Source organism: Pelobates fuscus, chromosome 4 (genome assembly GCF_036172605.1).
Source record: "Pelobates fuscus isolate aPelFus1 chromosome 4, aPelFus1.pri, whole genome shotgun sequence".
In the NCBI taxonomy this organism is placed as follows: Eukaryota; Metazoa; Chordata; class Amphibia; order Anura; family Pelobatidae; genus Pelobates; species Pelobates fuscus.
Genome location: NC_086320.1, coordinates 593,525 through 609,569, shown reverse-complemented (window position 1 = coordinate 609,569; position 16,045 = coordinate 593,525). Strand labels below are relative to the sequence as shown.

At 42.5% G+C, this 16,045-nt stretch overlaps 1 protein-coding gene across 1 annotated transcript in view; it reads right to left on the bottom strand.

Moving 5' to 3' along the window:
* Positions 1 to 16,045, bottom strand: part of SLC39A4 (solute carrier family 39 member 4) — a 176,198-nt gene that overhangs the window by 75,753 nt on the left and 84,400 nt on the right. Inside the window, exon 5 of the mRNA XM_063450893.1 lies at positions 7,240 to 7,414. Coding sequence (XP_063306963.1) covers positions 7,240 to 7,414 — 175 coding nt within the window. The remainder of the gene's footprint in view (positions 1 to 7,239; positions 7,415 to 16,045) is intronic.

The following is a 16,045-nucleotide window of genomic DNA, read 5'->3' as shown; positions in this document are numbered from 1 at the left end:
ATGTTATTTATGGGAGTGGGAAACATGACATGTGGGAGTGGGAGAGATGACATGAGAGAAGCAATGAAAGTATTTATGGGAGTGAGAGAGATGGCATGGGGAGAGAAGGAGTGATGGTATTCATGGGAATGGGAGAGATGACATGAGAGAAGCAGTGATGATATTTATGGGAGTGGGGGAGATGACTTTAGAGAGAAGGAGTGATGATATCTATGGGTGTATGAAAGATGACATGTGGGAGTGGGAGAGATGACATGAGAGGAGGAGTGATGGTATTTATGGGAGTGGGTGAGGAAGCGCAGTGATGGTATTTATGGGAGTGGGAAAGATGACATGAGAGGAGTGATGGTATTTATGGGAATGAGAGAGAGATCATGTAGTAGCGGTGGAGTGATGGTATTTATGAGAGTTGGAAAGATGAAATGAGAGGAGTGATGTTATCTATGGGAGTGGGAGAGATGACATGAGAGAGAAGGAATTATGGTATTTATGGGAGTGGGATAGATGACATAAGAGAGGAGTGATGTTATCTATGGGAACGGGAGAGATGACATGAGAGAGAAGCAATTATGGTATTTATGGGAGTGGGAGAGATGACATGAGAGGGGGAGTGATGGTATTTATGGGAGTGGGAGAGATGGTATTTATGGGAGTGGGAGAGATGACATGAGAGGGGGAGTGATGGTATTTATGGGAGTGGGAGAGATGACATAAGAGAGGAGTGATGTTATCTATGGGAACGGGAGAGATAACATAAGAGAGAAGCAATTATGGTATTTATGGGAGTGGGAGAGATGACATGAGAGGGGGAGTGATGGTATTTATGGGAGTGGGAGAGATGAAATGAGAGGATAGATTGTATTTATGGGAGTGGGAGAAATGACATGAGAGAGAAGGAATGATGGTATTTATGGGAATGAGAGAGATGACATGAGGGAGAAAAGGAGTGATTGTATTTATGGGAGTTGGAGAGATGACATGTGGGAGAGGAGGAGTGATGGTATTTATGAGAGTGGGAGAGATGATATGAGAGAGGAGGGTGATTGTATTTATAGGAATGGAAAAAAAGTTACATTTACAGAGCAAAGGATAAACACTTCTAAAGTAAACACATAATCAGAAGTAAAAGTGATTAACTCCTAAATGGCAGAAAATTGAGCAGTAATTCTGAAGGGCAGGACTGGCCCACCACGATGCCAGGGAATTTTCTGGTGGGGCACAGCAGCACATTGCATAAAACATATTATTTAATGTTCCCCTCCTTGTGTGCTGGGGGAATGTGTGCTGGGGGATGGTGCAGACAGTTAAACTAGGTGGCAGCATTGAGGCTGCCACCACAGGACAACAGGAACATTGGCTGCTGGCTAGCAGGAGGGAGGGAGCACTGTAAATTTCTCTCACCGCCCCCAACTCAGCCAGCTGGCGCACACACAGAGCGGATCCAGAGCCTAGTCTCGGGTGGGGCACAGACAGATTAAAGAAACAATCCAGGCACAATAACAGAGCACTACAGCTCTCTGTATTGGTTATGGTGCCAGGAGTGCCGTGGCGCCCTCTCAAAGTAAGTTGTCAAACCGTTTAAGAACAGTTTGACAAGTTACCTTGTAGGCAGCTTGTGTGAGACAGAACTTGTGTGTGTGTATGTGAGCTTGTATGTAATCAGCTTATGTGTGTGTGTAAAATGGGTGTATATTAAATGTGGTAATGTGTAATAATTCATGGATATTCAATATGATAATGTGTAATAATGCTTGGATATTCAATGTTATACTGTGTAACGCATGGATATTCAATGTGATTGTAACGGCCACCCTGGTTGTAGAGGGGTGTATGCCGTTGGAGACGTCCTTTTTCCCGGCGAGAGGCTGTGCTGCAGAGTATTCCCGATATCCCATCAGCTGGATGAGTGTAAAGAGGGAGAAGCAGAGCTCTTACAAGAGCTAGTGATTAAGCTGGATGCAGGATCCCTTCAATAACGAGACGAGGCTACGTATTGAGGGTTAAGCAGAACTGTTTTAATGACCACACAAGCATTTCTTTTATACAGATTTTCCAACAAGGTTATCACCCATGTGGACTTTGTTGGGTACTGAGGACACAAACATAACAGCCAATCCATTTACAGTGATACAGTTTAAACACACCCATTCCTCACTGTACATTCCTTCCCTCTGCTTGGGAGATAATTAAGTTAATTGTTACATCAGCTCAATTATCTCCAAGCGAAAAATATACTTTTTAACACATTTCTGTAACTCCAAAACTACACGTTCAATTTTTAAAAGTTGCATATTTGGAACGAGCATAATTGGGGGACACACATATTAAAAATTCACACAAATCCGTTCAGGGGTTCGGGAGATAGCCGAACGCCCCTTCTCTGCCCGGCCGCACACAAGGCTCCTGCCCAAAATAGTTCCATGTGTTTAGCTGGTGCAGCCGGTCTCCTTTCGTATGATAAAAATACCGAACAGTCAGGTCTATATTGATTCATGCTTTAGCTGGTCGTGTGCCTCTGTGTTCGTGCAATACCTTTACCGAACGCCGTCTTGTTCGTATGCATCTGGGTGAAACTAAGAGGTCCTGGAAGTCCCAGCAGTGTTCGGGAGTTTGAGTGTCCGAAAATAGTTCCAGACACTCGACGACCAAGCACCGCTGGGCGCGTTTGACAGAACAAGATGGCCGCCGCCACGTGTTCGTACATACGAATCGACGGCCACCCATTGAACCACTTAGAATGCTTGCGGTTTTGCGGTTTGGCACAGAGTCAAGAGGGTAATTAGCGGCACACGACTGGGCTGGGTGGTCCCTCGTTCAACAGATTATTCGTTCATACGAAAGGGTAAGCAATGTCATTCGGTTTTCCATTCGCATGCTTGCAAATAGTACTGGCAAAAAATAAAGTAACACAAGTAACGAATCCAGGGGTTATAGCAATGTTACAATCCGTGGTCCGGGCAATAACAGGGATCTGTTACAGTGATAATGTGTAATAATGCATGGATATTCAATGTAATAATGTGTAATAATGCGTGGATATTCAATGTGGTAATGTGTAATAATGCGTAATAATGCGTGGGTATTCAATGTGATAATGTGTAATAATGCATGGGTATTCAATGTGATAATGTATAATAATGCGTAATAATGCATGGGTATTCAATGTGATAATGTGTAATAATGCGTGGGTATTCAATGTGATAATGTGTAATAATGCATGGATATTCAATGTGGTAATGTATAATAATGCATAATAATGCATGGGTATTCAATGTGATAATGTGTAATAATATGTCGGTATTCAATGTGATAATGTGTAATAATGCATGGATATTCAATGTGGTAATGTGTAATAATGCATGGATATTCAATGTGGTAATGTGTAATAATGCGTGGGTATTCAATGTGATAATGTGTGATAATGTGTAATAATGTGTAAAAATGCTTGGGTATTCAATGTGATAATGTGTAATAATGCGTGGGTATTCAATGTGATAATGTGTAATAATGCATGGATATTCAATCTGGTAATGTGTAATAATGCGTGGGTATTCAATGTGATAATGTGTGATAATGTGTAATAATGTGTAAAAATGCGTGGGTATTCAATGTGATAATGTGTAATAATGCATGGATATTCAATGTGGTGATGTATAATAATGCGTAATAATGCATGGGTATTCAATGTGATAATGTGTAATAATGTGTGAGTATTCAATGTGATAATGTGTAATAATGCATGGATATTCAATGTGATAATGTTTAATAATGTGTGGGTATTCAATGTGATAATGTGTAATAATGCGTGGGTATTTAATGTAATAATGCATAATAATGCGTGGGTATTTAATGTGATAATTTATAATAATGCATGATAAAGTGTAATAATGCATTGGTATTTAATATGATAATGTGTAATAATGCGTTGTTATGGTATGCCTCAGGCTAGCAAAGGGTTGGACCACTTGAATGTCCTTGTCCCCGATCCTGGAGAGCGGCAGAGAGTTCCAATTCCACATCTAGTGATATTCCTGTAAGTGTAAAGTATCCATATAGTTCTTAGCAGAGTCAGCAATCAGTATTTCCCTACAACACGAGTCGAGGCTGCGACTTGAGGGTAAGAAGTCTGGTTTATTGAATAGCAAGGCATTGCTTAAATACACATTTTCAGGCCAGAGGCACACCCCTCTGGACCTAATGGTACACAGGGTGACAAGTAACAACAACCAATGGGAACAAAGTGCATCTATTCAAACCCTCCCCTCTATCCTGGAGATAATTAGTTTTCCAACGGTTACAATAACCTAATTATCTCCAGGTAACTATATAAAAATCCATAACTCATACATCATATTCTTTAATTGGTACTTTCAACATATCCCCAGACAACTTGTATCTGAGCGCACAAAATATCCGAAAGGCGTTTAGATCTCACGAATGGAAACGCCATGGGGATAAACATTGTCTCTAGGTCTGTTCGGCAACTATCAGCCCAGACATCCTCTTCCATAGTGTCCTGCATGGGGTCGGTATAACTTGCATAGTCCCAAAGTACCGAATGGTACGGTGTTCGGAGCGTTATGCACGAATGGACGTGGCACGGGGTATCCCAGTGGGGTTCGTATAAATTAGTTTCCGAAAATAGTACCAGGTGATCGTCGATCAGGTTCCGCTGGGCGTTCGGCAGTTAAAGATGGCCGCTGTGACGAAGTGCCCTTCGCCACTTGGTCTTGGAGAGGCCTGCTTGCCAGCCTCTTGTCTTGTGACTATGGCCCCTGGGAGATTGTGCCCTTTAAAACACTATTTGGGCTTATTGGCTTTTAAAAGACTGTTTCGGCCCCTATGATTCCATGGGAGAATGTGCCTCTTCCCCTCTCCCTTTAATACCTATCCCATTGTTCTCCAGCAGGGCGTTGTCCCAGGGACACTGCCAGACCAGTTTAAACTGGCTGCTTTGTCCCTCCTCAATCTCTCATCAGCCCTTGCAAAACTTTAACCCCATGGGATAATTTACTCTGTTCGTGTGATCTGTGTGCTGTTCACCTATATTGGGCGCTCAGATCCGAGCTATCTGGGGATGGTTCATGTGGGGTTCTGTGTAATATAATAGGAATTACGCATTTTTAGGTATTGTACTGTTAGTGTAAAATGTAGATATTTTCTGTACCTGGGGATAATTGAGTTTACTGCAGTTCCTTAAGCCAATTATCTCCAGGATAGAGGAGAGGGATTTTACTGTGTATGTAGGAGTGTTATTTTGTTAATTAGTGTTCCAATTGGTTTGTGTCCCTTTTGTCACAGTTTACCACCAGGTCCAGGGGGTGTGCCTCTGGCCTGAAAACTTGTATAAAAGAAAGTCCTTTTGTGTGCATTAAACAGATCTTCTTGACCCTCAACACGTAGTCTTGTCTCGTGATTGGAGGGGACAGCTATATTCACACTGGGGATTGCTATACTTGTATACTCCCCTGAGCTTTAATCACTTAGCTCTTGTAAGAGCTGTTCCTCTTACGCTCTCCTGGAGGAGAGGTCTGTCCCACACGGTCCTGGAGGACAGAGGCTGATCCAGGGTGGAAGGAAGACGGTGAGACTCCAGTTAAGCCACGGCGATTGTTGAGCCTGCAGTGGTTGTGGTGTCCAGTGCGGTGCTTGTGGTCCTCGGCACAAGCTAGGAAGCGTCCATCAATGGAAGGTACCCGGTCGGAGTACAGGTGATTCCGTTACAGCCGCCACCACGTGTTCGTGCATACGAACGGCGATCACCCTGTCGACAGCCAATAAGGCTGCGGTTAACAACAAAAACGCAACTCCTGGGTGGTTAATAAGGGGCACACTCCTCAGGTAGGGTGGTCGGTCGTTCGATAGTTTGTTCGGTATTGCAGAGGTGAACAAGGTTAAGTGGGGGCACACGCCAAGGCCGGTTGGTCGGACATTCGTGCATATGAATTACCTGGGATTTTTTATTCGTGGATTTTAACAACAAAGTAGCAAACAAAGTAGCAAAAGGTAGCAGACAGAAGGGACTTTGTAACATATGTGATAATGTGTAATAATGCATGGGTATTCAATATGATAATGTGTAATAATGCATGGATATTCAATGTGATAATGTATGATAATGTGATAAAGTGTAATAATGTCTGGGTGTTCAATGTGATAATGTGTAATAATGCATGGATATTCAATGTGATAATGTATAATAATGCGTGGATATTTAATGTGATAATGTGTAATAATGCATGGATATTCAATGTGATAATGTATGATAATGTGATAAAGTGTAATAATGTCTGGGTGTTCAATGTGATAATGTGTAATAATGTGTGGGTATTCAACGTGATAATGTATAATAATGCGTGGGTATTTAATGTGATAATGTGTAATAATGCATGGATATTCAATGTGATAATGTATAATAATGCGTGGATATTTAATGTGATAATGTGTAATAATGCATGGATATTCAATGTGATAATGTATGATAATGTGATAAAGTGTAATAATGTCTGGGTGTTCAATGTGATAATGTGTAATAATGTGTGGGTATTCAACGTGATAATGTATAATAATGCGTGGGTATTTAATGTGATAATGTGTAATAATGCGTGGGTATTCAATGTGATAATGTGTAATAATGTGTAATAATGGGTGGGTATTCAATGTGATAATGTGTAATAATGCGTGGGTATTCAATGTGATAATGTGTAATAATGGGTGGGTATTCAATGTGATAATGTGTAATAATGGGTGGGTATTCAATGTGATAATGTGTAATAATGCGTGGGTATTCAATGTGATAATGTGTAATAATGTGTAATAATGCGTGGGTATTCAATGTGATAATGTGTAATAATGTGTAATAATGGGTGGGTATTCAATGTGATAATGTGTAATAATACATTTGATAACTCCATTACATGCTCCTGGCCTGTTGGAAAGATGTTCATTGAAACCAACAGATCTTGTTCCAACTCTGTTGTAACTGCTAATATTTGCCTGTCACAGCCCCACAAGTTGAAGGAGGGTATGCTTAGGTGTGTTACATTACCTCTAAGCCATTAATATGTGAGTGGTTGGTATCTGCAGGGACAGCTGTTATTATTGATAGTCTAGAAAGATTTATGAACAACCTGATGGTAATTTGCAGCCAGCGACCGATTGCGACTGCTATTTACCAATGAGAAAATTTCACCATTACCACAATAAGGGCTCATCTACAAATGGTGAGGTTGTACTCACTTTGTGCGATGGTTAGTTGTCCGTCCAGCGTGCTGTGTTCATGACGGTTGGCACATGCTTGACTTAGCTGCTGCTGGATAAGACTGGGACTAATTCTAGTGAATTGGTCGAAAGAGATTCCTTGATTAAGGTCCACTCCATAAATATCTAGGATCTGCAGAGGGCTGAAACATGTCTAGAAAGGCATAGGAGAGGGGAGGGTATGTTTAAAAAGAATCATGGTATAAATAAGTTAGGGATAAAGACCAGTAAAAATAACTGAATAGGGTTACATAGTTACATAGCTGAAAAGAGACTTGCGTCCATCAAGTTCAGCCTTTCTTACATATGTTGTTGCTGTTGATCCAAAAGAAGGCAAAAAACCTAGTCTGAAGCAGTTCCAATTTTGCCACAAACTAGGAAAAAATCTCTTCTTGACCCCAAAATAGCAGTCAGATGTCTCCTTGGATCAAGCAGCTGTTACCCCACTAATTAGACATTATATCTCTGTATGTTATGGTTTTGTAAGTATTTATCCAATTGCAGTTTAAACATCTGTAGTGACTGGCAAAACCACCCTTTCAGGCAGAGAATTCCATATCCTTATTGCTCTTACTGTAAAAAAAAAAAAACCCTTTTCTTTGCCTTAGATGAAATCTCCTTTCTTCCAGCCTAAATGTGTGACCTCGTGTCCTATGAATAGCCCTGTTTATGAATAGATTTCCAGATAAAGGTTTGTACTGGCCCCGAATATATTTGTATAAAGTTATCATATCCCCTCTCAGGCGCCGTTTTTCCAAACTAAACAGATTTAATTTTTTTTAACCTTTCTTCATAACTAAAATGCTCCATTCCTTTTATCAATTTTGTAGCTCGTCTCTGGACTTTTTCTAGTGCCATGATATCTTTCTTTAGAACAGGCGCCCAAAATTGCACAGCATATTCAAGGTGTGGTCTTACCAGCGATTTATAAAGAGGCAAAATTATATTTTCAACCCGAGAATTTATGCCCCTATTTATACATGACAAAACTTTACTGGCTTTCGCAACTGCAGATTGACATTGCATATTGCTGCCTAATTTGTTGTCTATAACAATTCCCAAATCCTTCTCGTGTGTGGTTATCCCTAATTCACTACCATTTAGTGTGTAAGTTGCTTGTGCATTCTTAACCCCGAAGTGCATAACTTTGCATTTCGCTATGTTAAATTGCATCTGCCATTTTAGTGCCCAGTCCCCCAATCTATCCAGCAAAACACAAAGCGGAAACACCAAAACCAAACACCCACTCAAAGCTTACCCAGATACAACAAGACCCATGAAGCAGAGCCATATATCCGCAACACCAGGAAACCAGCCAAAAGCACAGCAAGCGAGAAACTGCAGCAACCCAGGAAGCGAGAAATCGCAGCAACCCAGCAATGCAAAAACGGAGACGAACGACCGCCCAACCCTGCAAACCAAGCCTGTCAGGAAAGAGCCGCAACGAGAGTGCCGAACACGGCATGAACAGCAAGACACACGAGAGCAGCACAGCCCGCACGCTTGTGGAAGGCCGGGTAACAGCCAAACAGCCCGCAACACACTCCTCAAACCCCCCCCCCACGCACGTAAAAAACAAAAACACCCGACAGCACAGCAACCCAACCAGCCAAACCCCCGCCCAACCCACCCTCCACAACAGCCGACTGGTAGGGGTCAGAGGTCCCAGCCCACACACCACCCAACCCAAAAGCCCAGCACCAACCCAGGGACACAGATAAGGGGGCCGATCAATGAGAAACCTGCCACTACTAAACAACCCAACCCAAAAAGGAGAGAGAATGAGAGATAGAGCGGACAGGCAGCCCAGAGCCCAGTGAGAGATAGCAGAGCAGCCGGGAAGCCCAGGACAGGCCGCCCCACACTGCACCCATGGCTGCACACAGTCCAGATGCAACATCTGGGACAGAGGCAAAGGAACCAAATTGAAAATGTTCATGATGAGGAGGTGGAGGGGCCACAGGAAGAAAGCATCGATCACAAGGACCCCAGCAAAGCAGGGAAGAGAGAGGGAGAAGAAAAAAGAAGGGGGAGGGGAGAGAGAGAAAACAGGGAATAGAGGGAGAACTAGAGGAGGGATACAGGGGGGAGGGATACAGGGAGAACTAGAGGAGGAGGAGAGAGAACCCTGGACAGGGCAGCAGAGAACAGCACAGGCCACAAACTGGGGAACAGAGGGAGAATGTAAGCAAACAGGCAACCCGTTACAACATACAACAGCACGGTACATAAGAGGCAAAGACTAACCCAGCCAAGCACTGAGCATACAATAAGAGCGAGTGTGGAAACAAGAAAGAGCCTAAGGCCTCCAGCGTGTAGACCCATGTGAGGATACCGGGTGAAAATTATAAGAGACCCCACCGAAGATGACAATGAGGACCCAGAGACAAACCGGGTAGCGAGAGGTGGGGAACCAGTACCAAGAAACGCCGTAAGGAAGCCAAGCACAGCATCTAACCAGCAGCCAGAACCAGACCAACAACCGCCCCACCCGAGAAGGGGGATGGGGGAGCATTCGCGGAGGGCGAGGCGCCGACAACCCGTGGGGAGGGAGAGACCCACCCATAGAGACGGGGAGACTGAGGCATCCAGCAGCAGGACCTCTGCGAAGCGACGGCACTGGGAAACCAGGTAAGTGTAACTCGCCCGACCAATCACGGTAAAGTGGGAGAGGATTGGATGCCCTTATAAAGGCCCTTGCTACAGGCCCAACCTTAGATATTAAATAGATATATATATATGTGCAGAGAGAGAATGTGGGGCCCGAACTCCCACAGCAGTCCGAACACCCTAAGGACCACAGGGCCCATGACCACCGTTATAGTTGTCATGCCCTGATGGCGTCCCTGGCTGGAATTAAGGGAAGTTATATTACCTTTTTAAAGGGGCTAAGGGGGGCAAGCCACTTAAATAGTGTTTTTAACACTATAGGATCAGGAATACATGTTTGTGTTTGATTTAATACATGTTTGTGTTCCTGACCCTATAGCATTAATTTGAATTTCCTATTTTACCACAGGCATGACAACAAGCATGTTTAAATCTGCAATCAGAACATCCACATCTATAACAGTTAATATATGATTTATTTAATGTCAGGAATAGTTTGTTTCTTTACATGGTAGAAACATATTTCCTGTGCTTTAGTTTTAAATTGTGTTTGTAATAAACTAGTGTCCGATACAATTTCTAATCTCTTTATAAAATGTCGGGCTCTCCTCTGTCTTGTATAGATACTGTAGTGATACCCAGTGGGGTATTTTGAATATGTGCTGCCCTAGTCATGACAAAACTTGGGCACCCCACCAATCTAAATTTGCCCTACGCCTACCTGTTTAAGATGACCATGCAGTTTGACTGACAGACACACACTCTCAGATACACACATTCCCTGACAGTCACACACTGAAGGAATATCCCATCATTCCCATGTTCGTTTGTTCATATGAAATTCCCCTGGTTTGTTCCCAAACGAAGACCACCCCAACATTTAATTAGAATGGGGAATACAATGCATCCAGTGCGAAAACGAAATTGAATGGAATGGGTAAGCAAACTGGAGACGCTAGTTGAGACTGAGGTGTGACTGGATGATTCCTACCATGCCCTGTGGTGGCATACCAACCACCTCTACCCGTGGCTGATCAAGTATAAGTGTATTGAGGTGGGAGACTACGATGGCCCTGGTTTGTTGTGGGAGACTTTGGAAACTAGACTCTGGTTTGGAAACACAGACATTGCTCGCTTCTGGTCCATCCGTGCTGAGCGGGCAAACAACTGGGACCTTACTGAGATCGCTGCCATTCAGCCAGACCTATATTTTCTTGCCAACCAGGAGTGGGAACTAGAACAAGATTATAGACAGATTATAGCTACTATACAAGATAGTAACCGTTTATCCAGGAGCTTACTTAGTAGAATAAATGAGATAAAATAAATGAAAATGAATAAAAAATTAATTAAATTGAACTGGAGAGTGAAAAGAGTAATCTAAAATATAGGTTACGTGACGTCCTTAAGTATGCTTAGTATGGATTAACCCTTAAATGTCTAATATAACTGTATAATTAGACACAATTATGTGGAACCCAAGTAGGTAGAAAAAATATATAAAGAAGATAAGATAAATTGTAACCTTACTCCTCAATTGCAGAAAAAAATAGCAATAAGTATCAATTTAGAGGATACAATAACCAGATGGTTTTATGCGTTCACAAAGTATCCCCTATCTTCTATTCAAACAAATAGTTTATAGAGTGAGCAAGCTCAGTACAACAAAACTGGTTTGCATTAGGCAATATAAATATATATCGCTGGAAACAACGCTGGATTCCGTCTCTGATGAAGTAGAGCTATTCTCTACGAAACGCGTCAGACAGCTAGAACAGCCAGAAGGAATATCCACACGATCTTTATCCAGCCAGGGTACCTCTGCAGAAGCACTCACCTATCCCGGATCCCAGGCGCATAACTGACACCGCCGCAAAAGCAGTGCTGTTCCCCCGAAGTGAGGCTCGAGGTGGAACGCACTGTGGAACGCACGCCGTCCTCACCGGCGATTAGGATCTGGGCAAGAGGATCACTTATAGCATCCGGATCCATCCATACTTAATAATAAGGTGGTCTTGCATTTTTTACCCGTAATTGACTGGCATTAACATTGTGGATATGTTATTAACTTCATTTTTTTGAACTTTCGATTTTTAATAATAATTTTTAATAAATAATATTTTGATACCTACAGTTGTTTCCAGCGATATATATTTATATTGCCTAATGCAAACCAGTTTTGTTGTACTGAGCTTGCTCACTCTATAAACTATTTGTTTGAATAGAAGATAGGGGATACTTTGTGAACGCATAAAACCATCTGGTTATTGTATCCTCTAAATTGATACTTATTGCTATTTTTTTCTGCAATTGAGGAGTAAGGTTACAATTTATCTTATCTTCTTTATATATTTTTTCTACCTACTTGGGTTCCACATAATTGTGTCTAATTATACAGTTATATTAGACATTTAAGGGTTAATCCATACTAAGCATACTTAAGGACGTCACGTAACCTATATTTTAGATTACTCTTTTCACTCTCCAGTTCAATTTAATTTTTTATTCATTTTCATTTATTTTATCTCATTTATTCTACTAAGTAAGCTCCTGGATAAACGGTTACTATCTTGTATAGTAGCTATAATCTGTCTATATTCTCTCATAGGTTTTTTGGTGAATCCCTATACCTTTCCAGTTTCAGAGCTTTTGTCTAACAGTCTGACTCCCTCTTTTCTGTTTTCTATTATAGTTAGCAGTTCTGTTTTCTAGAACAAGATTATGTTTGCCTATTCCAACGGGTAACGCCGCCTGTCTCTGGAGCTTACGGACTGTATCACCGGGAGCATTGAGTTTCGTCCCTCCTCCCCAGCAACTAAGCTGGTCATCAGGAGACCCGGGCACTGTACCACCTACTTCCCAAACAGCCCCAGAGATAGAAGACCTTATCGACTGGTCCTGGGAAGTTGGCAGGTGGAGATGGGACCGAGGTCTCTCCACCGGCCCTAGAGCGATGCTGAGCAGCCAGCCCAGATCTCTAACCCCAAATGGAAATGTTAGGAGTGGAGACAACCGGTGTCACCCCCCAGCAGCAGTGTTCAGTACAGCGGCAGAGTGTATTATTGGGAGAGGAGACTGTCGGTCTCTCTCCCCAGCGGCAGTGTGTGTTACAGAGAGTGGAGATGGTTGGTCCCACTCCCCAGCAGCTGGAGCTGTCATCCAGAGACAAGCCCCCTAGCATAGATGGTGCAGATGGGACCGAGGCAGCCTACCCAGATTCCCAAATGCCCATTCCCTACCATGGTCCAGGTTCAGGAGAGGGAACTAAGGCCTCTACTGACCCCCTTCCAGCAGAAGAGCCGACATCTGGGCAGAGCACAGCTGGTCTCTGCCCTACCTACCCCTTTGTTCTGGGGCCTGAGGACCCACCAGCCAACCCAGCTGAACCGCTGGCTACAGGACAGAGCGCCGCTGGCCTCTGCCCACCAGGTACAGATGAGGGAAACTGCCCCTTCCATCCCCAGCGAGTACTTGGTCCAACCAGGGGGAAAGTGCATCCAGTTGGTTTCCCCGCAGGACACTGGATGTACAATTGGGCACTTGTGGTAGGAGGCCGTCTGGACAATTACGCCTTTTGGGAAAGGCCATCAGACTATCACAGACCCAGACTGATTGGAGGTATGGAGTCTGGATAGTCTCCCCAGAAGGGGGAAGATATGTGACAAACTTCCCTCTCCAAGTGAGTTTGCCACGACCTCCTGGAGGAGCCTGCTTGCCAGCCTCTTGTCCACAGACTATGGGCCCTGCAGGGAAACCTGTAAAAGACTACAAAACTTGACCGACTGTTAGCACGGATTTCCCTGGAACTGTTTTGGGCATGGGGCCATGCTTGCAGTCAGTCAAAACTATGACTTCCAGGAAATTCATGAACCCCTGAACTGATTATGGGGTTTTGTGTGTTTTTAAGGTACTTTTTGGGGTTTCATAAAATTGTATGTTTTTCTGTGCTTGGAGATAATTGGGTCAGATTAGTACAGTTCCTGATTCAATTATCTCTAGAGATAGCAGGACCCCGATTGTGCCATAAGTGCTGGAGCTGAGGGACCAGATGGAGTCATTGGCTCAGACAGTGCCCGAGAACCTCCAGGCGGCTCAGCAGCAACAGTGAATATGGTACATATGGCTAGGCACCGTAGTTTTCAGATCAGACAAGTTATGGTTCTTAAACCGGTCCGACATGATAAACTACAGGTGGCATGGCAGGGACATTACAAGGTGATTGGGCAAGTGTGCTACACTACTTACACTGTAGCCAGCTGCGAGAATGAGAAAGTAAAGCGAACATTTCATATTAATATGCTCAAAGAGTACAAGGGCAGAGGGGAAGAAGTAGCTGCAGTGTGCGCCCCAGCATCAGAAGACCTCGAAGCCCTACCCCTACCTGACCTATTAGGAGGTGACGCTGGAGCAGGGGCTATAGAGCCATGAACGGGCTCAAGCCATCCACCTGCTGGAACCTGGATACACAACCCTAGCTACACATACAGTATACACCCCAGGCCACACCCCATTATGTCAGCCCCCATATCGCACCCCCGAGGCAGTCCAGGAAGGAATGCGGAATGTTTGTGTTTGCTTAGGGGTCAGCAAACCCTCTGAGAGCCTCTGGTACTATTAGTCCCAAAACGGGACAGCACGACCAGTTTGTGTGGATTACAGGCGACTGAATGATAAGACAGTCACCGACGCCTACCCTATACCTAGGGTAGATTAACTGGTAGTTCGTATTGCTAGGGGACGCTATCTGACTACCACTGACCTGTGCAAAGGGTATTGGCAGATTCCCCTAGAAGAACTATTGGCCTTCGTCACCCTGTTCAGCTTATACCAGTTCACGGTTCCTCTTAACTATGATTAGTTTATCTACATTCATATCAACCAGCATATATTTAAATATTAATATCTCTCGTGTAAAATGGGTAATCTCTGTTTCGTTATGACAGTAGACCGTATCTATTCTATTCGTTTTATGTCTATTATTAGAGAGTTATATTAGACATTTCTCTTAGTAGGTTTTGTTTTTTATTATCATTATACCAGGTTGTTCCTATTTCCATCTCTAGTTGGTTCAAAATTTGTTCTTTTATATGTTGTAGGTCAGGGATATCAGTATTTTTCCATGATCTTGCAATCAACAGCTTTAGAGCCATAAAACAGTGAATGACTAATATTTCATTTTTTTTGTTTAATTCGGTATTATAAATATGTAGTAAGGCGGTTTCTGGTGTAAAGTTTAACTGTATATTACTTATCTGTGTTATTATATTATATATAAGCTCCCATATTGGTTGAATTCTTGGGCAGCTCCACCATATATGTAGCATAGAGCCGTCTAAATTAAAACATCTCCAACAATTTGGAGGGTTAGTATGGCAGATTTTATTTAATCTCTTTGGGACCATGTACCATCTATAGCTTACTTTTATAAAGTTTTCCAATATGTTTAGGGAATGGAGGTTTTTTTTTATTTTTTGGAAAGCTTGGCACCATGAGATAAAGTCGATTTTGCTATCCAATTCTCTTTCCCATTTTTTAAAGATCACCGGAATATTTGGTTGATTTATGAGATTAAGTAGCTCTATTATTGTGGAGTATTTTTTATTCGTGGTGTCTTTAGTTAAGATCTTTCTAGTTAACTTTCCTGTATCCCCATTATATTTTATCAGATGCTTCTTTAGGAAGCTTTTGATGCGTAGGTAGCTGAAAATTTCCCTAGATGGTAGGTCTAGTCTTGTTTTTATGGTCGGGTAATCTTCTATCTGATCATTTCTATATAAATCATTAATACATGTGTCGAAATTTTTATACCAATTTTCCATATTTATATCCTCCATAATATTTTCTACCATTTTTATGGGTATAGTGTCTGGGATTTGATCCGCTATTCCCAATTTTTTTTTTATTATATACCATTCATTTATTGTTTGTGAGATAATTTTACTTTTGATTTCTGGTAAGCATACCCTTTTGTTTATATTGGCCCAGAGTAATGTTTCTAAATTTGTAACCTTTTCTCTATATAGTTCTATTTTATACCATGCTTGTTCTTTGCAATCTATAGCTTGTAAGTTTAGGGCATGTGTTGTCATAATTGCATGATAGATATTAATTATTAATGGGTACCCCAGGCCTCCCCGATGAGTTTTGTTCGCTAGTGTTAGTGAATTAATTCTGG